Source organism: Populus trichocarpa, chromosome 18 (genome assembly GCF_000002775.5).
Source record: "Populus trichocarpa isolate Nisqually-1 chromosome 18, P.trichocarpa_v4.1, whole genome shotgun sequence".
NCBI lineage: Eukaryota > Viridiplantae > Streptophyta > Magnoliopsida > Malpighiales > Salicaceae > Populus > Populus trichocarpa.
Genome location: NC_037302.2, coordinates 774212 through 799631, shown reverse-complemented (window position 1 = coordinate 799631; position 25420 = coordinate 774212). Strand labels below are relative to the sequence as shown.

General features: G+C 36.3%; 2 protein-coding genes and 2 long non-coding RNA genes across 13 annotated transcripts in view; 2 read left to right on the top strand and 2 right to left on the bottom strand.

The window, feature by feature from the left end:
- The window catches only part of LOC18107187 (glutamate receptor 2.2), a 73074-nt gene extending 51120 nt beyond the window's left edge, over window positions 1–21954 (top strand). For 3 of the 10 annotated variants that reach the window (XM_052449104.1, XM_052449102.1, XM_052449101.1), the window contains 4 exons: window positions 18653–19998; window positions 20134–20446; window positions 20563–20969; window positions 21063–21904. In XM_052449104.1, the coding sequence (XP_052305064.1) occupies window positions 18653–19998; window positions 20134–20446; window positions 20563–20969; window positions 21063–21653 (2657 nt within the window). In that variant the 3' untranslated portion in view covers window positions 21654–21904. Of the gene's footprint in view, window positions 1–16343; window positions 16714–18652; window positions 19999–20133; window positions 20447–20562; window positions 20970–21030 lie in introns of those variants that run through there. The other 7 variants (XM_024589519.2, XM_052449105.1, XM_052449106.1 and 4 more) reach the window with 7 other exon arrangements.
- LOC112324992 (uncharacterized) lies at window positions 4541–6306 on the bottom strand. The gene is made up of 2 exons (XR_002979012.2): window positions 5594–6306; window positions 4541–4845 (listed from the first exon to the last, which is right to left on the bottom strand). It is a non-coding gene; the product is annotated as an uncharacterized LOC112324992 (long non-coding RNA).
- Window positions 7175–11747, top strand: LOC18107171 (glutamate receptor 2.1). Its single transcript, XM_006373105.3, has 5 exons — window positions 7175–7600; window positions 8468–9810; window positions 9947–10259; window positions 10343–10743; window positions 10836–11747. Exons 1-5 carry the CDS (start codon window positions 7330–7332, stop codon window positions 11463–11465), a joined length of 2958 nt encoding a protein of 985 aa, XP_006373167.2. The 5' UTR covers window positions 7175–7329; the 3' UTR covers window positions 11466–11747.
- Window positions 21955–22064: 110 nt separating the features above from the next.
- Window positions 22065–24269, bottom strand: LOC112324898 (uncharacterized). The gene is made up of 2 exons (XR_002978879.2): window positions 23467–24269; window positions 22065–22531 (listed from the first exon to the last, which is right to left on the bottom strand). It is a non-coding gene; the product is annotated as an uncharacterized LOC112324898 (long non-coding RNA).
- Window positions 24270–25420: the final 1151 nt, after the last annotated feature.

The following is a 25420-nucleotide window of genomic DNA, read 5'->3' as shown; positions in this document are numbered from 1 at the left end:
AAACCAAACCTGCATGCAAAGCTTGAAGGGGGTGACGAGTGGAATATAAATGAAAATCAGGGAACCTACGAGGCTTATGATGACCAGTCTGTGATCGAGTGATTATTTTTGTGGAAGGCTCATGAGTAGACAGGGCACCATTTTGGAGGTTAAGGATGGCATTGTGGTGGTGGTCAGAAGAAGGACTAAGAGCTGGTGCACTAGGTATTGGAACGGATTCAGAAGATTCGGGTTGGCCAGAATGGAGAGATGGGAGAGAGGAGTGGAGATGGTATTCATTTGAATTAACAGCTGGAGCAGTATGAATATCATATAAGGTAAGGTCAGCAAGAGCCTTGGTAGGTGAGGAAGTTGCTGGGGGAGGAGGAAAATCAGAGGATGAGGAGAAAATATGTGAAGGAGGAGTGAAGAACAGACCTGGAGACTTACCTGAGGAGGAGACGCAGTTGGCAGGACCTGTGATAATGGAGTGTGCAGGAAATTGCTCTTCGTCAAAAATCACATTTCGAGAGATATAGACACGTCTGGACGAAGGATCTAAACACCGAAATCCTTTGTGATTGGAGCTATAACCAATGAAAATACAAGGCATGCTACGATATGATAATTTATCATTTGTGTAAGGACGAAGACATGGAAAACATTGACATCCAAAAGCTCGAAAATATGTGAAGTCTGGAGGAAGATGAAAAAGACGTTCATATGGTGAAACATAATCAAGAATTTTAGTGGGTAGTCGATTAATGATAAAGATAGCGGTGAGAAAAGCATCAACCCAAAATTTCTTTGATAAGCCTGATTGAGCTAGAAGAGTAAGTCCCATATCCATAACATGACGATGTTTGCTCTCAGCGAGGCCATTTTGTTGAGAAGTGTGAGGACATGATAGTCGATGAAAAATTCCATTATCCCTTAAAAACTGTTTAAAAATGGTGGAACAGTATTCACCACCATTATCACTTTGAAATTGTCGAATTGTGAATTGAAATTGTTTCTCTACTAAAAGTTTGAATTTAACAAATGTAGAATAAACATCAGACTTATTTGAAATAGGAAACATCCAACAAAAACGAGAAAAATCATCAATAAAAATAACATAATATCGACAACCACTCAAGGAAGGTGTGGAAGTGGACCAGACATCAGAGTGAATTATTTCTAGGGGAGCAGTGGATTCTCTTGATGAATCAGAAAAGGGCAATTGTTTAGACTTGCCTAGTTGGCAAGGTGCACAAATTGATGTTTTATTGATGGAATCACTAACTGGAAGAGAAAATTTGGAAATAACACGACGAAGAATTTCTGGGGAAGGATGGCCCAGGCGACAGTGCCAGATGGAAGTAGGAGCCTTGACGCCAACAGTCATTGTGAGAGCATGATATGGTGAAGCAGATAGTTGACGAAGGTTGATTGGATACAATCCATTATCACTTGGTCCCGTCAGGAGCGTGTTCCCCGTCAGGATATCCTTAACAGAAAAATCAGAACCAGTGAGTTCAAAAAGAACATTATTATCCTGACAGAATTTATTGATAGAAAGGAGATGAGCTGATGCTTGAGGACAATAAGCAACATTATTTAAGGCAAGAGTAGTAGAAGAGAGGGTTTTAATAGAAGCATTGCCAGTATGAGAAATGTGCAAACCTGTACCGTTACCTACGCCCACGGAAGCATCACCTTCATACGGGTGAGAAGTTGCAAGATTAGCAATATCTGAGGTAACATGAATATTAGCACCACTGTCCGCATACCATTGATGTTGAGTTAAATAAGTTGTATTGGCTTCTGCAACCATGGCAGCTAAGTCAGTGGAAGGATGATGTCCTTGAAAAGAGTAATTCATGCGGTTAAAGCAATCCAAGGCCTGATGTCCCTCTCGTTTGCAGATTTGGCATGGAGATCGGGAACGAGAGTCAGAAGGAGCTGATGAAGATGGGCGTGGGAGGTGAGGTAGGGGCTGCCGAAACTGAGAGGAAGCACTACCCGATCCTTTAGATGCCCCTGAGAAGCGAGATTTATTACTGCTGTGACGAGAACCTATTTTGGCTGCAGGTTTATGTGAGTAAAGAGCATAGGAACCTGCCTCATGGTGAAGAGACTGACTATGAAATTGTTGCATAAGGTCATGGTTCAGTAGTTCTGCATGAAAATCTGAAAAAGACATGGATTTCTCTTTGGAGAGGAGCATATACGTTATGACAAATGAATGAAATGAAGAGTTGAGACCATTGAGAACATATAATATTAGATCAGAATCATCAATAGGTTTGCCAACGGCAGTGAGTTCATCTGCAAGAGTTTTGATTTCATCCAGAAATTTCTGACAAGACAAGGAGCCTTGTTGCAAAGATTGCAACTTTCGCTTGATAAGAGAAATTCGAGAAGTTGATGGTGCAGCAAAACGTGCACCAAGGGCTTGCCAAGCAAGACGAGAAGTTTCAAGGCCATAAATGGTGGAAACCACCGAAGGAGATAATGAGGAGATAATCCATCCAAGTATTGTTTGGTCCTTATACTGCCAAGCCATATAAGCAGAATTAGTAATACCTTGGACTTTATGTTCTTCGCTGGAAAATTGAGGAGGACAAAGATCAGAACCATCAACAATTCCCATGAGTCCATAACTTCGAAACAGAGGAAGCAATTGAGCACTCCAGGCAAGGAAATTAGTTCCATCGAGTTTGATGGAAATAACTTGAGCTGGAAGATGAAATGCAGCGGAAGGAGAAAAATCTGAAGCAGTAGCCATAGGATCGTTGGAAGCGTTAGCTATGAGAGGCTCTGATACCATGAAAGAATTAAATTACAACTGAAATTGCTTGAGTAAAACAGTGTTTTCTCAGCCATATATATACACGTAAAGTCTGTTACAATGGAAACTCTTTATAAGAGTTGTAGTTACAAAAGGATTCATCTGCAGAGATAGGAACAATGCAGAGACAGGAACGAATAGAGAACTGGAAACAATGAAACACTGTGTGACAAATATCAGTGTTTATCCACAATCTTAGTATTGTGAACGTTATCCTTATCAAGAAAGTCTCACGTTGGGCTCCCAACCTCCCAATGGAGAAAGCAAAATTATGTTTAATTTGCACTTAATTGTTAAGTTTTTCCCTTCAAAGCATCAAAATAAATACCAATAAATTTATAAAGACAATTTTAGTGTAAGAACAAAGTAAAATTTTTGATTATATACGATAATAAAATGGTGAAGAAAAAGTAAACTTATTATTAATTAACACAAAAATTGTCTTTTTAAAATAAATTGGAGCTCATTTTAGTGCTTTAAGCAGAAACACTTAACAAATAAATACCAATAAGTTTTGTCTTGAAAAAGCGTTTCATGAGAAGTAAATGGCACCTAAAATTTACAGGACTCTCGATTCCTTTTTTGGAAGAAGTCGATTCCTAATAGGTATATCCTCGACTCTTAGTCTATATGAAATATTAGTTGATAAGTCCCTAAATGCAAGATTTTTAAAAATAAAGTTGATGTGTTGAATAATTGATTAATCTCTTAGTTCAAGCAGTCGTATTTATTCTTCCTGGTCAAGATATTTGATGACTTAATATAGAAAGCTCAAATGGTTAGTAGCTGGTAATAGGTGGTGTCTAGTAGTTAGTACCTGGAAAAATTTTCTTTGATGAATGTGTGGACTCTTCGTTGCTTAAGTCAGTAACTTTGTAGAGAAAGAAAATACAATAATATTTTAGAGAGATAGACTCTCAAAATATATATGCTGAAAAAGTTAAGAATAAAGAGATTGTGAACCTGAAACTTGAAGAATTCATAAGGTATTTATAACCTATAAATCTTGTCCTTTTATAAAGATGAGGGGTTGGAGTGTAACTTCACTTTTATGATATTTTGAGTTATATTCTACTAAAAATAATATATATTAAATCAATATAAAATACTAAAAGATATATGTAGAGTATTAGAAAAAACTTTAAAAAATATGTTGAGCTCGAGGCATGTACCCGAGTTCATAAAGGTGCTAGGATACATGTTCAGCACCCCTAAAAAAATTAGGTACAACCATGCCCAACACCCTAATTAAATGTGTCTAGATGTTATGCCTGGACCATCCAGACTTACATCACCCCAACACTTAAAATAATTGGGTCCAAGTATAATATCCGGACCCATGAAGGGGTGCTTGGGCCAGCACCTGAAAATTAGTTGGGTTTAGGCGCTATGTGTGGACTGGACTTGAGTGCACGTTTCTATAAACGCCACCAGTAATAATGGTGACCCAGATTTACTACACGACTGATCTGTTAAAAGAAAGTCTCACGTTTGGCCTCCCGGTGGAGAAAAAAATTATGTCTAATTTGCACTTACTTGTTAAGTGTTTCCCTTCAAAGCATCAAAATAAATACCAATATCTTCTAAAAGACAATCTTGCTTTCTTAACATTTTTCCTTCAAATTTTTAACGTCTAATATTGATTACTAGATCCGTTGGCCGCGGGGTCAGATATGTTTTGTGCATTGAATCGGCCTTAAAAGTTGGCCCTTGTATTAGACAGAGATCTGAAACATCAAAATTCTTCTTTCATCAAATTTAAAAAAAGGTTGCACAAATGTTGCAATTTATCAAAGGAAAAATTGCTAATTCAATCAGTTTTGTTTACAGGCATGGATGAATTTGCATATCTTATCTAACAAAAATATGAACCATGAAACTCAAAGAAAAGTCTCGAGTTCATTGATTACCAAACGTTTCCTGGGACAGTTCCAGCAGAGAAGAAAACTCCAGATCTGTTGAGGACAGCCTCCTTCCAACACGTACAGAAAACCCTGGCAAACAACTATGATCATTCTAGAGACCGACCGGACCTGAAACACGGTGATCTTTGTTAGTGTCAGCTACAAAGGGAGAAAAAAGGGAAATTTTTTTTTGTCGAAATCCAAAAAGCGGCAGGCATGTTGGGAATCGAAAATGATGTGCATGGGATTGATCACGGATTTGTGCTTGTTCGAATGAGATCTCTGAAGTAATGGAATGCAAAGAATCAAGTGAAAAACAAAAACTTCCAAATTGTAATTTTGGAAAATGAGCATAAATTCAGAAAACAAAATCAGCATGCTAAGCAATCCAAGTTCCAAGTGTTTCGCAAACAAAAGAAATCCATCTTTTGAACAAACACATGCAAAAGGAGTAATCTAGTAATATTCCTTCATTAGAGCTTTCCACTACTTGCATTTTCAAAGCATTCCCGTAAGGCTTGACCCAAAAACCTGAAAGCAGCTTGCTTGTGCAGTCTAGTATCTCTGTTATAGGGCCCAGGCTCAAATTTCCAGTTGCGATATTGAAACAAAAATTATAATTAAAGGAAAGAACATTCAACCAGATAAATCTTAAAATTTAAGACTACCATTAATTAAGAATCGTTTTTATTGTATTTTGAACTAACAATACACTAAGCAAGCAAGTAAAATCCTCACGGTTCAAAAATCAGCCTAGACAGATAAAAGGGAATTGGGGAGGGGGATCTTTCTCCGAAATACAGAGCTGGTCAATCCCTAAATGAGACCAACAAAATCAAACCCTAAATGAAACCAGAATCAAGAGAAAGAATGGCACCTTTGACATGCTGTGATGATATCTAAGCAATAAACAAACACACAATCTTTTCTGTCTCCCTCCATTCTTTTTAGGATTAAATCGTCAACCCTTATAAATCCACAGTGTAGATGAGTCTGTATCCGCAGTGCTAAACGCCTCCTGAATTAGGTTTTTTTCTCTCGTAATGTAGTTGTAATTTTGTAATGTGTAGGAGAAAATTGATAAAACCAAAAGGCTTGAGGATTGATAGTGAAGTTCATATTTGGAGAGCTAAATTGAGGTTTTCCCGCTCTTTTGCTTGTTGAAGTCCGTGCTAAACTTCTTGAGACAGTGAGAGATGACAGAACAGCTTTCTAGAGAGAGAAGCTCTTACCTCTCTCTAGAAAGCTAATAAAGAAAAAAACAAAGAGAGACAGAACACCTTCTTCTCCCATTTTGGGGGCTGCAAAATAATTTTAAAAAAAAATTTAAAATTTTGAGAAATACAGTCAATCGTATTTTCAAACACCGTCTGTAGCGTAGGTTTTATAGTGCCGAGGATAGTGGCGCTACTGGGTCTTCACGGTTCTGCTGCTAGTAATGGTGCGGGGATATCTGGTGTCTGGATTTTGGGAAGAGATCGTATGGTTTGTGGGCTGTCTGTCGGTTTGAAAGGAGGAAGAAGGGGGCAGGGCATCTATGGGTTATCAGCTGGAGTTTGGCGTTGGCTTGAGGTGTGGATGAGGTTTATTTAGGAGGTTTTTTTTTTAATATATTTTATATTGAAGTGTGTTAAAATAATATTTTTTTAAATTTTAAAAAATATTTTTAAAATTATTATATTAAAATAAATTAAAATATAAAAATAAAATTTTTAATAAAATAAAATTTTAAATTTTTGAAACCGCGTTCCGGGTCTGGCGCAACTGGTTATCTTCTGGTGGAGGGAGAAGTGGGAAGGGGTAGATATGTAATTTTGATTTTTGAGGTTGTCTTATGGGTTAGGTGAAGAGTCTGTTTTCATTTTTTTAATGGGACAGTGGTTGATAGCTATTAATATTTGTTAAAACATTTTGTAATTTTAGATAATGTTTGGAATTACATTAACTATTGTTTATTAAATATTTTTTATATAAGAATATATTAAATAATATTTTTTTTATACTAATACATTAAAATAATTTAAAAATAAAATTTTGAAAATAAGGTGCAGTGTGAAAACAAACATTCCCATTCATTGAAAAAAAGATGTGGTCTAGGAAGAGTCTTTAGTCGCTGGTCCATGTACTTTTAAGTCTTAATTCTTAGCTGGCTCTCGTTTGGGAGTGCCGAATGACAGATTTGTTAAAAAAAATTTATTTTTTATTTTTTTTGTTTTAATATTAAAAATTAATTTTATAAAATAAAAATATACTATTTTAAAACGTTTTTAAACGAAAAATATTTTCACAAAAAATTATTACCATACACCTAAAAACTTTTTTAACCATAAATAAATAATATAATTTCAATTATTATAATAATAATAATAAAAAAAAACAAGCCTGCTAAACTCTGGGAGATTCCTTTTTATCAATATATGATATTGTCTCGCCTCAGGTCACCAATTTATTAAAATGGTTGGCTTTGACTCTTTCAAATCATGAATACCCTAGCAGTGAGGAAACTACACTTTTTAAGGTCCACAGCTTTATGAATAAGGGATCTTTCCTTCAAAGCTTAAACAAAAAATATTAACTAACCTGGAGTCAGCACGACCATAGGTGGACAATAAGATGAAGAAAAACCATTCAAACGCTGTTCTCTCCTTCTTCTTCTTTTGTGTAAAGATTCTGTTCACAGGAATGGGAATGGCTGAAAACACATCTATCCCAGTGAATGTTGGTGTGGTTCTTGATCTGGACAGTGATTTGGATGGCAAAATTGCGTTGAGTTGCATCGAAATGGCCCTCTCTGACTTTTATGCCACTCATGGTGACTACAAAACCAGACTTGTCCTCAACACCAGGGACTCCATGAAAGATGTTGTTGGTGCAGCTGCAGCAGGTCCCCTCTCTCACTCTCACCTTTTAAAACTTGATGTTATCATCAGTATGCTCCAATCATGAATCACTATACTTGTTATTACGTAGCAAATAATCAAGATCTTTTCAGCAAATTGTATGGTGTGCTATTGTAAGCAAACTACAAGTTGGTGCAAAGCTAAGTTAGGATAATTCTAGGAAAGTCAGAGAGTCCACAATTCAAAGTACTCTAGAATTGTTCTAGGAAAGGCAAAATTTTCAGCAAATTGTATGGTGTGTTCTGTAGTAAACTTTGTCTAGATTGTTACATTTAGGTCGGTTAAGAAGGCTATAAATAGCCACGCAACCATCATTTATAAACCAAGCCAAAACAACTATGCTAATCTTAAAATCCAAGTCTTAAAACTCTCCTCTGCTGCCTAGTATGTTGTAATTTCTATTCACAAAGTTTTGCTTTGGTTGTCCCACATTCTTCAATCATTTCCAAAGAATCCATACTATAAACTAAGTACTTTCACCAGACCACTACAACTAAACATCTTAACTATCAAACTATTTTCGTTTCAATCCTTGATGATTAACACCTTTAAACTACCTCCTAAACTACCATCATCTTCTAACAATTTTCGGTTGTCATGTGTTTTCTTGATTTGTGGTGAGGGAGGCAGAGGAAAAGATAAGAGCTTACAAATCCAAAGACATAACTGTAAAACGACTCAAACCACCATTTTTTATAATTGAAACTGAGTTCTTAAGAAAGTTTGATAATTGCACGGTCTTTCTCTGCTGCAAAACTGCCATTTTGTCATTGGTTTTTCCCATTGATCTCCATTGATTGTGAAAGATTATTGCATGTTCTTAAATTTTCTTATGCTCTATCAAAACACAGCCCTGGACTTGATAAAAAATGTGGAAGTCCAAGCAATCTTAGGGCCAACAACATCAATGCAAGCCAACTTTGTTATTGACCTTGGAGAAAAAGCTCGGGTGCCCATAATGTCGTTTTCTGCAACAAGTCCTTTTCTTTCTTCCATTAGGAGTACCTATTATTTTCGAGCTACACTTAATGACTCAACTCAAGTGAATGCCATAAGTGCTTTGGTTCAAGCCTTCGGGTGGAGACAAGCAGTACCGATCTACATCGACAACGAATATGGAGAGGGAATCATACCTTATTTAACTGATGCTTTGCAAGCAGTAGATGCTCGTGTCTCCTACCGGAGTGTCATTTCTCCATCAGCCACTGATGAACAAATTGTTGAGGAGCTTTATAAGTTGATGGGGATGCAAACTAGAGTTTTCATTGTGCACATGTATGGCTCTCTTGGCACTCGGCTTTTCGCCAAGGCAAAAGAGATTGGTATGATGAGTGAAGGCTGTGTTCGGATCATGACTGATGGTCTGACAGCTGATTTGTTGAGTTCACCAAATCCTTCTGTTACTGGGACAATGCAAGGGGTACTGGGTGTTAAACCTTATGTTCCAAGTACAAAAGAGCTCCAAGATTTTCGAGTTCGGTGGAAAAGGAAATTCCAACAAGATAATCCATATATTATTGATGCTGAGTTGAACATTTACGGACTACGGGGCTATGATGCTGCGACGGCTTTGGCCTTGGCAGTTGAGAAAGCTGGAACTACAAATTTTGGCTTCCGAAAGGCAAATGTTTCTAGCAGTTCATCAACGGACCTTGCAGCTCTTGGTGTCTCTTTCAATGGTCCAAGCCTTCTTCAAGCTTTATCAAACACTAGTTTCAAAGGCCTAACAGGAGATTACCATTTCGTTGATGGGCAGTTGCAATCTCCAGCTTTCCGTATAGTTAATGTGAATGGAAATGGAGGAAGAGAGATTGGATTCTGGACACCAAAAGAAGGACTTGTGAAACAATTCGTTCCTAGTAATGGTACGAATCCGAATTCTGTGTCCAGTATTTCAAGTACTGTAATTTTCCCAGGGGACACAACTGCTGTTCCCAAGGGATGGGGGATTCCCACAAAAGAAAAGAAGTTGAGAATAGGAGTACCGGTGAAGTCTAGCTTAAGACAGTTTGTGGACGTCATAAGATATCCTAGTTCTAACACCACAATAGTCACTGGATTCTGCATAGATGTTTTTGATACTGTCGTCAAAACATTGCCTTATGATTTGCCTTATGAGTATGTCCCCTTTGCCAAGCCTGACGGCAAGTCTGCTGGAACTTACGATGATCTGTCCTATCAAGTGTACTTTAAGGTAAAACTTAATTTTATCTTTTTCTGTACTTATTCTATGTGTATGATAATATTGGAATATTATCATACACATTGATGCCAGTCTTTGTTTTTTTTTGAGATATTCTTTCTTATGTATTTTATTTTACAACCAACAGAAGTTTGATGCTGTGGTTGGAGACATTACCATTCTCTACAGCAGATCCTTGATCATCGACTACACCTTGCCTTTCATGGAAAGCGGTGTCTCCGTTATTGTTCCTATAGAAGGCCACAATATCGAAAATGCTTGGTTCTTCTTGAAACCCTTGACATGGGACCTTTGGGTGAGCAGTCTTTTATTCTTTGTTTTCATTGGATTTGTTGTCTGGGTTCTTGAGCACAGAATAAATGGAGATTTTCGAGGACCTGCTTCACATCAAGCTGGCACTATCTTCTGGTTTTCCTTCTCAACAATGGTGTTCGCACAACGTAAGTTCTCTTCTCCTGTTGAAACACTTAAACATATATATATATATAAACACGGAATTGACTTTAATTTTATCAATTTACAGGGGAGAGAGTGGTTAGCAACTTGTCTAGAGTAGTGGTAATCATATGGTGTTTTGTTGTGCTGATCCTCACACAGAGTTATACCGCCAGTTTATCTAGCCTACTTACAGTCCAGCAGCTAAAAGTTACTGATGTAAATGAGCTCATTAAGAAGGGGGAGTATGTGGGCTACCACAAGGATTCTTTTATTCTACGAATCTTGTTAGGCTTGGGGTTCGACAAGTCCAAGCTCATTGCGTATAGTTCTCCAGAAGAATGCCTCGAACTCTTCTCCAAAGGAAGTGGAAATGGTGGTATTGCTGCTGCTTTTAATGAAGTGCCATATATAAAAGTATTTCTGTCAAAATATTGCTCCAAATATACCATGATTGATGCTACTTTCAATACCGGCGGTTTTGGCTTTGTAAGCTCACTTTCCCATCTTTCTATTTCCATTTCACTCTATAGCTTATCAGTCTATAGTTTATTACAACCATTTTTTGTTGTGAATTTCAGGTCTTCCCTAAAGGTTCTCCTCTAGTACCTGAGATATCAAGGGCAATTTTGAATATGATTGAGGGAGATAAGATGAAGGAAATCCAGGATAAATGGTTTGCCAATCAAACTAGTTGTCCAGATTCTGGCACCTCCGTTTCATCTAATAGCCTTAGTATCAATAGTTTCTGGGGATTATTTTTAATTGCTGGAATAGCTGCACTTTTAGCTCTCATTATCTTCATAGTGATGTTTGTTCATCAGGAGGGGAGAGTAGCCTTGAGACCCTCTGACTCCACAACTTCAATATGGAGTAAAATTCGACATTTGTTTATCATTTTCAATCAAAGGGACTTCACATCCCATATCAAAGTGAATGACAGGAATGGGATTCACCTTCCAAGTATGGGCACGGCAAGTCAATCGGGCAATTCAGCTCACACTGAAATTCATGGATATCCGTCCTCTGCAGGGTGTGATACCATTCGATATAGCCAAGCCCCTCAAGTAACAAGTGCTGATCAGCTCACCAACCCAAATCAAGAGAGGCCTGTTAAGGACAATCAGAAGTCTGATGTTAATCATGAGACCCCTACTCGTACCGATCAAAGGTCTCATGCTATTATTCATCAGAGGACTAAATCCTACTAGGACTTCTACGGACTCCTTGAGACAACAACGGTCCGGCGCAGCTACACTCTCGGTTTTTCTCGTTCTCATATGACTTGCTGTCCTATAATACATTGTACTCTTACCACTAATGTCGATACACTTGTAGTTATCATATGCAGTAATTTTAGTATAACCGGTTCAAGTTCATTGTATAGCTTAAAATCCAATGAACAAGCCTGGAAGAGACCAGAAGGGGCTGCTCCCTTGTACGAATTTGGAGAATTCCTTATATATATACATGTGTTGTTCCCCCCTCCAAGATTTTGATGAATTCCAATGTAAATGTGTTATGGTGGCTGGCCTGAATAATTGACATTTGTGATGCACCTTCAAGAAAAGAAAATATTTATAATTATGAAAAGTTGCCCAGTGATCAAAGCACTTAAATGCTGTTTGATTAATAGGAATGAAAGGATCAAATAGGAATGAAAGGTAGGAATTGAAATAGAAATGACAAAATTAATTAGGATAACATTTTAATTCCAATACCTTGTTTGAAATATTAATAAGAAATCAAAATAAAATTTAAAATTTTTAATATCTCATTTTTCAAATAAAAATGACTAGTGATTAAAAACATAATTTCCATAAATTAGGAGGGTACAAAAAAAAAGTCTTGGTAAATTGTGGGTAACTTGCTCTCAAAGATCATCTCTGTGAGCTGTACTCTTTGGTTTGTGTTTCCTATTGTAGACAGTGGGCCTTAGAATTGCCCCCTCTGCTTTTCATATAGAAATCGTTGGACTTCAGAAAAAGCAGGAAAAACTTCAGTTGAAAAATTAGCTTCAGAAAGTAGTAAAAATAAATTATTTATAGATTAAACAGGATAGATGCAAACAAGTTTTGTCAAAAACAAATTTTTTTCCACGACATAGAAAATACAATGTAAATTAGGATTGTAAAATCATAATTAAATTTTTTTATGTAATTATATATTGATAATTCTAGCTAAGTAGTAAATTACTAACAATATATACACAATTAAAACAAAAGTGAAATAAACAATAGAAAAGTTCAAGTACTTTAAAATACATAAAAAACTAAAAATTACAGGGTAACTGGTCGATTAGTTTCTGGAAAACCCAGAACTAGTCGACCGATTATTCATACAAGACCAAGAAAACCACTCATTTTATACTTTCAATAAACTCGTAAGTTCAGTCTAATTTTACTGATTTTATTAATTTTGCACGAGTCAAGTCTGATTTTACTAGTTTTTAAGTTTATAGTTCAATTTTATACGTTAGATATAACTGACTCGTAAAATTTAATTTTACGAGTCAATTTGTGATTTTGACAAAAATGAATTCAAATTTATAGGTCAGTGGATGAAATGTTCACAATAAGCTAAAGCTTTCTTCATGGGTGATCACTTGTTTAGGACTCTTACAGCCAACATCTCTGCGTCGTGCTCGAATCACGGTAAGTTTGGCATTTCCTTGTCATGTCTTGTGTTGATTTGTGATGGGGCAGAGGAAAGAGCAAAGATCTGAAATCCAAAGACATGACATGACTGTAGAATTACAGGACTCAGACCCTCCTTAATTGAAAATTCATTTTGAAGATTATCCTATAAGAAAGTGTAATCCATTAATTGCATGTTCTTTCTCTACTGTCATTTGTTTTCCCATTAATCTTCAGTGATTATGCCAATGAATTGAAGTCCTTAATTTTTCTTGTGCTCTCTCAAAAGATAGCCCTTGACTTGATAAAAAAAAAGTTGTGGAAATGCAACCAATCTTATGCCCAACAACATAAATGCTAGTCAATTTTGTTACTGACCTTGGAGAAAAGGTTCAGGTGCCCATCATATCATCTTTTGCTTCAAGTCCTCTTACTTCAATCAGGAGTTCATATTTTTTTCGCGGAAAACAAAATGACTCAACTCAAGTGAATGTCATATTAGTTTGTTATTTCAAGCATTTGGATGGAGAGAAGCAGTACCCATCTACATTGACAACGGATATGGAGAGGAAATCATACCTTATTTGACTGGTGCTTTGCAGGCAGTAGGTGCTCGTATCACCTATCGGAGTGTCATTTCTCCATCAGCCACAAACGATCAAATTGTTGAGGAGCTATATATACAAGCTAATGACTATGCAAACTAGAGTTTTCATTGTGCACATGTATCCTTCTCTCGGCACTCGGCTTTTTGCCAAAGCGAAAGAGATTGGAATGGTGAGTGAGGGCTATGTTTGGGTCATGGCTGATGGTATTACTGCTGATTTATGGACTTCATCCACACTAATACAATGCAAGGGGTATTGGGTGTTAAACCTTATGTACCAAGATCGAACAAAAGAGCTCGAAGATTTTCGAGCTCGTGGAAATGGAAATTCCAACAAGATAATCCAGACAATGTTGATGCTGACATGAACATTTATGGACTACGAGCCTATGATGCTGCCACGGCATTTGCCTTGGCAATTGAGAAAGCTGGAACTACAGATTTTGGCCTCCAGAAAGAAATGTTTCTCGCAATCCATCAACGGATCTTGCAACTCTTGGGGTCTCTTTATATTGTCCAAACCTTCTTATAGCATTATCAAACACTAGTTTCAAAGGTCTTGCAGGTTATTGGATAGGCAGTTGCAACCATCGGCTTTCCAGATAGTTAACGTGAAGGGAAATGGAATAAGAGGGATTGGATTTTGGACACCTAGAGGGCTTGTCAACACATTGGACATAACAACCAACGAAAGCACGTACAGAACTTCTAATTCCAATCCTTTAACTATTATATGGCCTATGAAGGCGGTTGAGGATAGGGGTGCCAATGAAGGGTGGATTCAACCAGCTTCTGACAGTGACAAGAGATCCCAAATATAACACTACAAAATTTAGTGGAAACTTACCTTATGAGTACATTCCCTTTGCCAATCCTAATGCTTAATGTCAAAGAAATAATTCAGCCTAATAGCTTGAGTTGATAAGTGAGATTTTAAAATATAATTTATATTATTTTTTAACATATCTTGTTAAGTTTTTTGAGCTTAAAATTTATATAAGCTTATAATATCTTTTATTATTAATTAGATTTTAATTAAAAGAAAGAATAAGGATGGTGACTCGCGCAGCAGCAACAACATAAATTTTAACAGTAGTAATAATTCATATAAATTTTAACAGTGGTAATGGTTCATACCGTGGGAACAGCGGTCCTAACAACAACAATTGGCAGCAAGGCAATCGTTCCTCTTCCTAAAATCAGTGGTCTAATACATGCACGGTCTGTTAGGTGCCAACTTTGTTATTCACCTTGTCACTCAATTCAGCGGTGTTCCCAACTTCATAGTCACAGGTGACAAGCTAAGCCAACCTAGCTCTTAGCTATTAATTAGATTGTACAGATAATTTTGAAGGCGAAAGTGTCATCAATATATGCAGAGTAAAGATTATAGATGGTGTAGCCTAGCTTAATCCTGATTTTTCAGGACTTAAAGTCAAGCAATTAGTGAGGGATTCTGATAGTTTATTGCAAGCTTCTTTTTTTTTCTTTTTAAGGATCAGGGCTTACACATGGACAAGTATAAATATGATTGTTGGCTTGTATTTGCAGTAGACTTGGATGAATAAAAATGAAGTATTTTAGGAGTTTCCCCTAGTTATAGTCATTGAAGGTTTTAACTTACAACAAACCTGGAGAAAGTCAACTTGTCATGCATTACTTCCAAGCAATCAAAAGAATATAAAACAGAAGTCGAAGATATTCTTATAATAGAGGACTCCAGTTAGGTCAGTTTTCAGATTTCATCATCCTTGCAACCATCAGCAAATGTATTAAAGTTGACACGACCTACCTCAATTCTTAACTAGGCTAGATAAGTTAGAATATTCATGTTGAACTTGAGAAAACGATGTGTCTTTAAAATAGATTTTGTGACGTGACAAAGGATGCTTCCGATAATGGAAGCGATGGTTCCGGCTTACAAGCAAGTCAAGTCAATGATTGAATTTCCTATGCAAGGCCTTGTCAGGCCAGTAGAAGAATAATAACGAATGCAGTATTTTTATGATTGTTTGCCAAGAAAAATAAAATTGTTGAAGGGATCTAGCCCTTGAAAATAACAACCAAGAATTTTAATTATTCTTAATTAGATTGAGATAAAGACTTTACTATTTTTCCTTTTCTTTTGGTTATAGAGCGAGGTTCAGGAATTTAAAAGGTAGTCATTCTTGTCACGATTAGAAAATTTTAAAGACTTCATTTGAATTTGAAGATTTCTAACCATAGAAAAATATTTTTTTTAATCATCTTATCACTTCTTTTGTATTAAAATAATAACGCATGTAGTATTTAATGATTGGTTGCCAAGAAAAAAAAATGTTGAAGGCATCGGTTAGACTTTAGGTCGTATGTCGACCTGATTGATTCGAATTTTATAACTATAGTTGAATCTTGATGATATTGGCTTGAGATTTCACTGAATTTTAACTGAATTAGGCTTCTTCTTTCTTTCTTTCTTTCTGTTGCAACGAGCAAGATTGTTTTTTCCGATTAAAAAGTTGCTGATTAGAAAACTAGATGCCAATGTAACTACAAGCTTGAATATTCTATAACCATTGCAGATATGCATTTGACTTTGACAAGGTAAACGGTGATGAAGTCAGACCAAGGGGATACCTTAGAGTATAAGGACAACTCTTCAATAATTAATAAGTTATTATAGCTAGACACCCAAGTGCATGTATTTTACATATTAACTTAAAATGTGATTCAGTGACTAACAAGAGAATTGTAATACCAAAGCAAATCTTCATGAAATCTTTACAATTTCCAAGAAGTTACAAACTAGATTGATTGATTAGGAAGCAAAAAATATAAAATATAAAAAAATCATCCAATTATAGACTTGATTGATCTTCCACACCCAACAAACCTTATAAATAAGAGATGCAGTCATTCAAGCTTCAACCAAACAAACTAGAATCATACAACACAACAAGATGAAGAAAATCCCTTCGAAGACTTTTCTCTCTTTGGTCTTTTTCTTTCTTTCTTTAAAGATTTGGTTCATAGAAGTGCTGGTAGCCCAGAATACAGCAACAATTCCAGTGAATGTAGGTGTGGTTCTTGACTTGGAATTTTCGGGTGGTAATATTGATTTGACATGCATCAACATGGCCCTTTCAGACTTCTATGCCACTCATAGTGACTACAAAACTAGATTGGTCCTCACCACCAGGAACTCCGGGAACGATGTTGTTCGTGCAGCTGCAGCAGGTTCTCTCTCTGATCCCAGCTTTCTCTCAAACTGTTGATTTGATCTAATATTGAAAATTTACTCTCTTGTTTTAAACTGATGATCAACATACTTATGCATACAATTCAATAGTAAAAATTTATTCACCCCGTGATGTGATCATGAGCCCTGCAACTTCCTTTAGCTATGATCTAATTAGCATTACTACTGACTATAGCAGTGGGGAAAATTTAATGAAATTAAGGATTTCTCATGAATACTTACCACATTATAGTATTGTAAGGAGAGTCAAAAGTCATCCAAAAATTGTGGACTTGTGGCTAGCTTCCTTCTAAAAGTCATATATGTGAGCTGTACTCTATGGGACATGGTTTGTTATTCTTTTTTACACTTGTGGCTAGCTTCCTTCTAAAAGTCATATATGTGAGCTGTACTCTATGGGACATGGTTTGTTATTCTTTTTTAGCTAGTGGGATGTTTATATGTGCAAAAACTGTCAGATGTGAATTCTAAATTTATTTTTTTATTCTCTGAAAAATAATTATATTATCATGACCCAAATTCTAAGTTTATAGCCGGAAACCGGCAACGCTGGAGCGGTGTCATGGAGACACCCACCTGTGCTTAACCTTTGAACATATATATTATAAAACAAATATATATAGAATTCACATAGTATTTTGTAATCTTTCAAATATTCCTCAAAACCAATAAAACAATTCATAATTTAAAATATTTAATACATTAAATAAAATCCAATATTTGAAGAAAAATCTAAACTTGAATGAAAACAACGTAATAGTTGACATTTAAAACATCGAATCTTACAGAACAAAAAAAACCTTGTGGAAGCAAGTAAGGCATGCCAACAAATAAAGTAGCAGGAACTCTCAATTAAAGGTCAACCTGCTAATGGAACCTAAAAACCTAAAATAATATTAAAATGAAAGGGTGAATTCAACCAATTCATTGAGGGATTAACAATATTTAATAAATATTTTAGTTATTTATAAATATAAGGACTGAAACAAATAGACACACATAGACACACACATGTACATTAAGCATAATAGTATATATGGTAAAGGAATATATGTTAGAGATCAGACAAAGTTATTGGCTCAGACAATAGACAAAACCCTAAGGTTCTGATAACAGACGAGGTTTTGCAGCCCTGATCACTATGGAAGAATCAGTCGCCACATGTTGGCTCTTTCACTAGCAAGGTATATAGAACACTATGTGCACATAGACTAACTACACTCCATTAGCATAAAGTTACTGACAAGTATACCGATATCAAGACATAATAGATACTCAGATAATTATCAAAGCAAATAAATATAATATCAAATATAATTTAATTCTACATAATACGAGTGATAATTCAAGAATAGATTAGTACTCAAATAATAAAGCAACATATAAATATTCAAGAATTAATCAATTACACTCATCGTATAATCAACATAATTATATTATTTATATTACATATATATTAAAGATTATTTCACTCATTTCAAAAACAAAAGCAAAAGATCAGTGGATGTAGCCGAAGACTATGTACTAAAGATTGTTACAAGGAGTCAATAGAACCTGTAACAGATATTAAACCATCAACATAGGTTTGATCCCTACATGAATGCTCGTAACCTCCACTTTTTACAAGCTTGACTTCATGAAATATCCCACGACATATCAATGAAAGGAGATGAGGTGTGCTGATTTTTAGGTTGCTGTTTCTTCTCGTTGTTTAGGAGGGGCAGGAGAACCCCAAATGCCAAGTACAATCCATTCCTTGCTTTCTCTGCATAACCACTATATTCATGATTTATCAGAAGTCTAATTTATATAAAGTACAATATAATCATAATTAAGTCTCTATGATTAATCTTTACTGATTATTGAAAATAATTGATCTATACGGTAATTGTTTTCTTAATCCTTTTACAAGTACAGCCCTGGACCTGATAAAAAATGTTGAAGTGCAAGCAATCATAGGCCCAACAACATCAATGCAAGCCAATTTTGTTATTGAACTTGGAGAAAAAGCTCAGGTGCCCATTATATCATTTTCTGCATCAAGTCCTTCTCTCACTTCCATCAGGAGTCCCTTCTTCTTCCGAGCTACCCAAAATGACTCAACTCAGGTGAATGCCATAAGTGCATTAGTACAAGCCTTTGGATGGAGAGAAGCAGTACCCATCTACATTGATAATGAGTATGGAGAGGGAGTGATACCTTATTTAACTGATGCTCTGCAAGCAGTTGATGCTCGTGTACCGTACCGGAGTGTCATTTCTCCATCAGCCACTGATGATCAAATTGTTTCAGAGCTTTACAAGTTGATGACAATGCAAACTAGAGTTTTCATTGTGCACATGTTTCCATCTCTTGGCGCTCGGGTTTTTGCCAAAGCAAAAGAGATTGGCATGGTGAGTGAAGGCTATGCTTGGATCATGACTGATGGTCTAACAGCTGAATTTTTGAGTTCACCAAATGCTTCTGTCACTAATACAATGCAAGGTGCATTGGGTGTGAAACCTTATGTGCCAAGAACAAAAGATCTCGAAACTTTTCGAATTCGGTGGAAAAGAAAATTCCAACAAGATAATCCAGATATTGTTGATGCTGAGTTGAATATTTTTGGCTTATGGGCATATGATGCAGCAACAGCTTTGGCCTTGGCAGTTGAGAAAGCTGGAACTGCAAATTTAGGCTTCCAAAAGGCAAACGTTTCTAGCAATTCATCCACAGATCTTGCAACTCTTGGGGTGTCTTTAAATGGTCCAAACCTCGTTCAAGCTTTATCAAACATTACTTTCAAAGGTCTTACGGGAGATTACCTTTTCGATAATGGACAGTTACAGTCATCAGCTTTCCAGATAATAAATGTGAATGGCAATGGGGGAAGAGAGATAGGATTCTGGACATCAACCAAAGGGATTGTCAAAACATTGAACTCAGCAAATAATATGACTGCGTACTCAGGTTCTAACTCCGATCTTTCAACTGTCATATGGCCGGGTGATACAACTTCTGTTCCCAAGGGTTGGGAGATCCCAACGAATGGGAAGAAGTTGAGAATAGGAGTGCCTGTGAAGGATGGTTTCAGTGAGTTTGTGAAAGTAACAAGAGATCCTAGTTCTAACACCAAAACCGTCACTGGATACAGCATAGATGTTTTTGATTCTGTTGTCAAAGCATTGCCTTATGCTTTGCCTTACGAGTACATCCCCTTTGCCAAGCCTGACGGCGAGACAGCTGGAACTTACAATGATCTGATATATCAAGTGTACTTGAAGGTAAAACTTTCACCAACCTTTTCCTATACTTGATCACATTCAGTTTTATATCTTAAACAAGATTTGAGACACAATATTCATGCATGCAAATCTAATTTTTATTGATATCTTGTTTCTTTTGCTTGCTATCAACAGAATTTTGATGCTGTAGTTGGAGATACAACTATTGTTTTCAACAGATCCCAGTATGTTGATTTTACTTTGCCTTACACTGAAAGTGGTGTTTCCATGATCGTCCCTATTGTGGACAACAACAGCAAAAATGCATGGGTTTTCTTGAGGCCTCTGACATGGGATCTCTGGGTGACAAGTTTTTGTTTCTTTATTTTCATTGGATTTGTGATCTGGATTCTTGAACACAGAATCAATGAAGATTTTAGAGGGCCTGCTTTACATCAAGCCGGCACTAGCTTCTGGTTTTCTTTCTCAACCATGGTTTTTGCACAAAGTAATTTTCCTTTCCCTTTCTCTTTTGAAATTTTTCTTCTTTTGTTTACCATATTTGTTTTAGTGTCTCAAACACCAAATTGACTTCATCTTTATTTTTTTCAACTATGATTGCAGGGGAGATAGTTGTTAGCAACTTGTCTAGAGCAGTGGTAATCATATGGTGTTTTGTTGTGCTGATTCTCACACAAAGCTACACTGCCAGTCTAACTAGTTTACTTACAGTCCAGCAGCTGCGGCCTACAGTTACTGATGTACATGAGCTCGTTAAGAAGGGGGAATATGTGGGCTACCAGGAGGGTTCTTTTGTTCTGGGAATCTTATTAGACTTGGGTTTCGACGAGTCCAAGCTCATTGTGTATAATTCCACAGAACAATGTGATGACCTTTTATCAAAAGGAAGTGGAAATGGTGGTATTGCTGCTGCTTTTGATGAAGTACCATATATGAGGCTCTTTCTGTCAAAGTATTGCTCTAAATATGCCATGATTGATCCTACATTTAAAACAGACGGTTTCGGATTTGTAAGTTCATTCACCCCTCTCCATTTCTCTTTATGTACAAAGTTTGTCAACCCTGATAAAGACTGGCTTGCTGCTTTGTGTTGTGATTTTCAGGCTTTCCCTAAAGGTTCTCCTCTGGTACCAGATGTATCAAGGGCAGTTCTAAACATGACAGAGGGAGATAAAATGAAGGAAATTGAGAATGCTTGGTTTGGAAAACAAAGCAATTGTCCATATTCCAGCACCTCGGTTACATCTAACAGCCTTAGTCTCAAGAGTTTCTGGGGCTTATTTTTAATTGCTGGAGTAGCATCACTCTTAGCTCTCATTATATTCATGGTCATGTTTGTCTACAAGGAAAGGAAAATGTTGAGGCCTTTAAATTCCAGAATTTCCACAAGGAGTAAAGTCCGCAATTTCTTCAGGATCTTTATTCAGAGGGACTTAAAATCCCATACTTTCAGAAAAAGTGGGCTGAATGACAGCAATGGCACTAGTCTGCCTAGTATGGGTGCGCCGAGCCCATCGGCCTATTCAGTTCAAACTAGTTATTTCCCTGGAGATGGAGATCAGTCTTCTACAGAGTTTGTTGATTCCAGTCCAGATAGGCAAACATCTCAAGAGGTAGTAATAAATATTGATCAACTTACAAACCCAAATCAAGAAAGACTAGCAGCTTTTGAAGTAGAACATGATCACAATTGACTTTCAGATGATACCATTGACAGTTTGACACTGGGAAACTTATAGACCTGTAGATGTAGTTGTAGCATTGTAATATAATTGTAGGCCATCAGAGGCCTGGCAATTCATGGGAAAGTCCAAAGGAACATGCAGGAGGCAATACTATAGAATACATATTACTCTGTTTGATTTCCTCGTTTGTGACACTCGAACTTCAAATTGTAAATATAGAATTACTATATATAACATATTTATAGCTAGGTAGGATTAAACTGAGTTTCAGAATTATTAAATTATTATCACAAATTATAGATTTTCTTCAGCAATTTCCCAAGATATTGTGGGAATGCAAGCAGTTGCATACCTTGTTTGCGGCCACATAAATTCCAGACTTTCCAGAGAAATTATGTTGTGAAAACGAAAACAAAAGCATTATCCAAAATTAAGTTACCATGTTTTAAAGAAACCCCCCTCATATTTCCAACCATCTTCAAGTTTTTGTAAGGATTTTTATCAAATTGTTTGGAAACAAATTAGAGGATGAAGAAAAGGTACCCTTCAATGCATGTTCTGATCTTCTTGTTCCTTTCTTTAAAGATATTGTTCATAGAAATGGGGTTGGCCCAAAACTCAACAGCATATGTTGGAGTGAACGTTGGTGTGGTTCTAGACTTGGAATGTTTTGATGTCAATATTGCTTTGAGTTGCATTAAAATGGCCCTCTCAGACTTCTATATGCCACTCACGGTGGCTACAAAACCAGGCTGATCCTCACCACTAGGGACTCCAAGAGAGATGTTGTCGGAGCAGCTGCCGCAGGTCCTTCTCTACCTCTCCATTTTTTCTGTTGTCCCTTTTCTTATACCTTTAGCTGTTAGTCATTGTCTTGATGGCGTGTTCTGTAAAACATCTCTTCTTTAGTAAAATCCATTGGTTTTCAGAAAGAAAAAAAAAAATGCTAATTATTTTTTTCTGATTATAATGATAATTAATTTACCTCCTTAATTATGCAGCATTTAATGGTAGAAATTCTTTATATTTACGAGGAAAGCAAAATGTAATCAATGCATATATATAAGAATACATTATTGCCGTATACTTGTTATCAAAGTAGTACTTTTGACAGAGACATTTCATTTTTTACATCATAATCATGAATAAATTCTTAACATGAGAAGTTTAATTATAAAAAGTTTGCTTTACTTTTTTAGGTTTGCCTACTATCAAATAATTCTAGCCATAAAACCCGAATCATGAATTTTAAAAATTAACTTGAATTAACTTAAATTTTTATAAGTTACTTTTTACAAATAATTTATTTTTATTTTATTATTCTATAGAATTATTCTAATCATCTTTGTTAAAACTTGTTTTGAGTTTGATATTTGAAGCCTCCAATCCATACGGCATGGCAACTCTTTAAACACTTGTCCATCGGTTTCTAGGTGTCAAAAAAGCACTTGAGGCCATCAAGAATGAGGCCTCTGGTTGGTTATTTGGGCCTGAGCCATCTGCTTATCTCATAGTCAAGTACTTTCTTGTATTTTCTTTATAAAAAAAAAACAAGAAGAACAAGAAAGAAGAAAAATCAACTAGAAATGGCTGGACTAAAACTTGCTTGATAATTGACTTTATCTTGAAGATCAACAAATAATAACAAAGTGAAGAATTTTGTCCCAGTTGAACTTCTGCCCTTGTTATTTTACAAGAAAGAAGATAATTCACCAAAATCTAATTTTTACAATACATTTATTTAATGCAGCTAAAATCACAAATGGTTGGAGAGAAGCCGTACTCGTCTACAGTGACAATGAGTATGGAGAGGGAGTGATACCTTATTTAACTGATGCTTTGGAAGCGGTAGAAGCTCGAGTCCCCTACCGGAGTGTCATTTCTCCATCAGCCACTGATGATCAAATTGGCGAGGAGCTTTACAAGCTGATGACAATGCAAACTAGAGTTTTCATCGTGCATATGTATCGTTCTCTTGGCACTCGGCTTTTTGCCAAAGCAAAAGAGATTGGGATGATGACTGAAGGCTTTGTTTGGATCATGACTGATTGTTTGACAGCTGATTTGTTGAGTACACCCGATCCTTCTGTCACTGATACAATGCAAGGGGTATTGGGCGTTAAGCCTTCTGTTCCAAATACAAGAGAGCTCAAATATTTTCGAGTTCCCTGGAAGCGGAAATTCGAAGACAACCTGATGTTTTTGATGCGGAGTTTAACATTTTTGGATTATGGGCCTCTGATGCTGCAACGGCGTTGGCCTTGGCGGTGGAGAAAGGTGGAACTGCAAATTTAGGGTTTAAAAAGGCAAATGGTTCTAGCAATTCATCAACAGATCTTGCAACTCTTGGGGTGTCTTTGAATGGTCTAAACCTTCTTCAAGCTTTATCGAACACTAGTTTCAAAGGCCTCACAGGAGATTACTTCTTTGTTGATAGGTGTTGGGTGGTTCCGCACCATGACAATGGGACCACCCACACACCACACATTTGAATAAAGAGGTTGAGGTGTGCTGGCTACCTCATATAAATTGGAAATTTCACTATTGTGGCAGAATGGCCTTGCAAGAGAAAAAGAGAGCGCGTAGACAGCTTGAGCAGTCTGTCTTTATTCTCTGATTTCTAGTTCGTTCGCTGTTGTACCAGGCTAAGATTTCGACAACAGCTTTCAAATACATTGCTCTTCATTCTAGATGATTGAATTGAAAATTGATAATGTCTAAGTTTGTTATTTTTGCAGAAAACAGGGATGTTAATGTTGTGAGATTTTCTCAAGCCTTTCTATCTTTAATCTTGTTGTATTTCAAAGAATAGGTTGTTCATCATTATATATATATATATATATATATATATATATATATATATATATATATGTGTGTGTGTGTGTGTGTGTGTTGTAGCCCTTATTTATAGCTAAGGAAGAACACTTGTGAACCTATTATTTGTTGATAGTAGAAGTTTTTAGGTGAACTACGGTCCTGTGGTTTTTCCCGAATCTGGATTTCCATGTAAAAAAAATCTTGGTGTTGAATTGTGTGCTTGATTGCATAATTTTGTTGATTGGTTGATCCTAATTTAATTGCACAAAGAGGGAAAAGAATTGGGACTTGTGAATTGTGTATTTAGTTAAATTGGTGTCCGGTTTTCCCAATAGAGTGGTATCAGAGCACTGGCTGTGTAAATTGAATTTCTTGTGCAATTAAAATGGAAAAGAAAGATTTGGGCATGATAAAGCTCACTTCCTCTAATTATTTTTTATGAAAAACAATAATGGAAGATCACCTATATTGCAATAATTTCGCTTTGCCTTTTGAGTGCAAAAAATAAAGTCTATGATATGGATGAGGAAAAATAGAATGGGCTTAACAGAAAGGTGATTGCTAATGTTAGAAAATAGATATCTTCTAAGTCCATTAATCATATTTCTCAAGAATGTCGCACGTCGCCCACGCGTCGCGGCGAAGATTCAACTTCAATCTAAATGTGATGTGTGTCCCTATTTATCTATCTTTATTTGGCCAATATGAGGGACAAGAAAATATTGTCTTTTGTTGGTGGAAAATGGAATGGGAGTCGCCACCTAGTATTTTGGTCACTAGGAACCCTAACTGGTCTTAGAGATTGGGTACGGGGACTGGTTGCGTAAAGGGAAGGTATTAGCACCCCAAATACGCCCTACCTAAGGTAAGCTGCATTGTTTATTTGTCTGATAAAAATTCAAGGTCTCGTTGTGTTTCCTAGTTGTTGGTCTGTCTATGGTTCAAGAAAAGTCCTCCTC

What these genes read in the sequence shown, in the direction of transcription:
- LOC18107171 (XM_006373105.3), top strand. Translation starts at nt 7,330, where the DNA reads ATGAAGAAAAACCATTCAAACGCTGTTCTCTCCTTCTTCTTCTTTTGT. An exon ending in TGTTGGTGCAGCTGCAGCAG is followed by an intron (nt 7,601 to 8,467) that starts GTCCCCTCTCTC and finishes ATCAAAACACAG; the next exon opens with CCCTGGACTTGATAAAAAAT. An exon ending in ATACCGGCGGTTTTGGCTTT is followed by an intron (nt 10,744 to 10,835) that starts GTAAGCTCACTT and finishes TGTGAATTTCAG; the next exon opens with GTCTTCCCTAAAGGTTCTCC.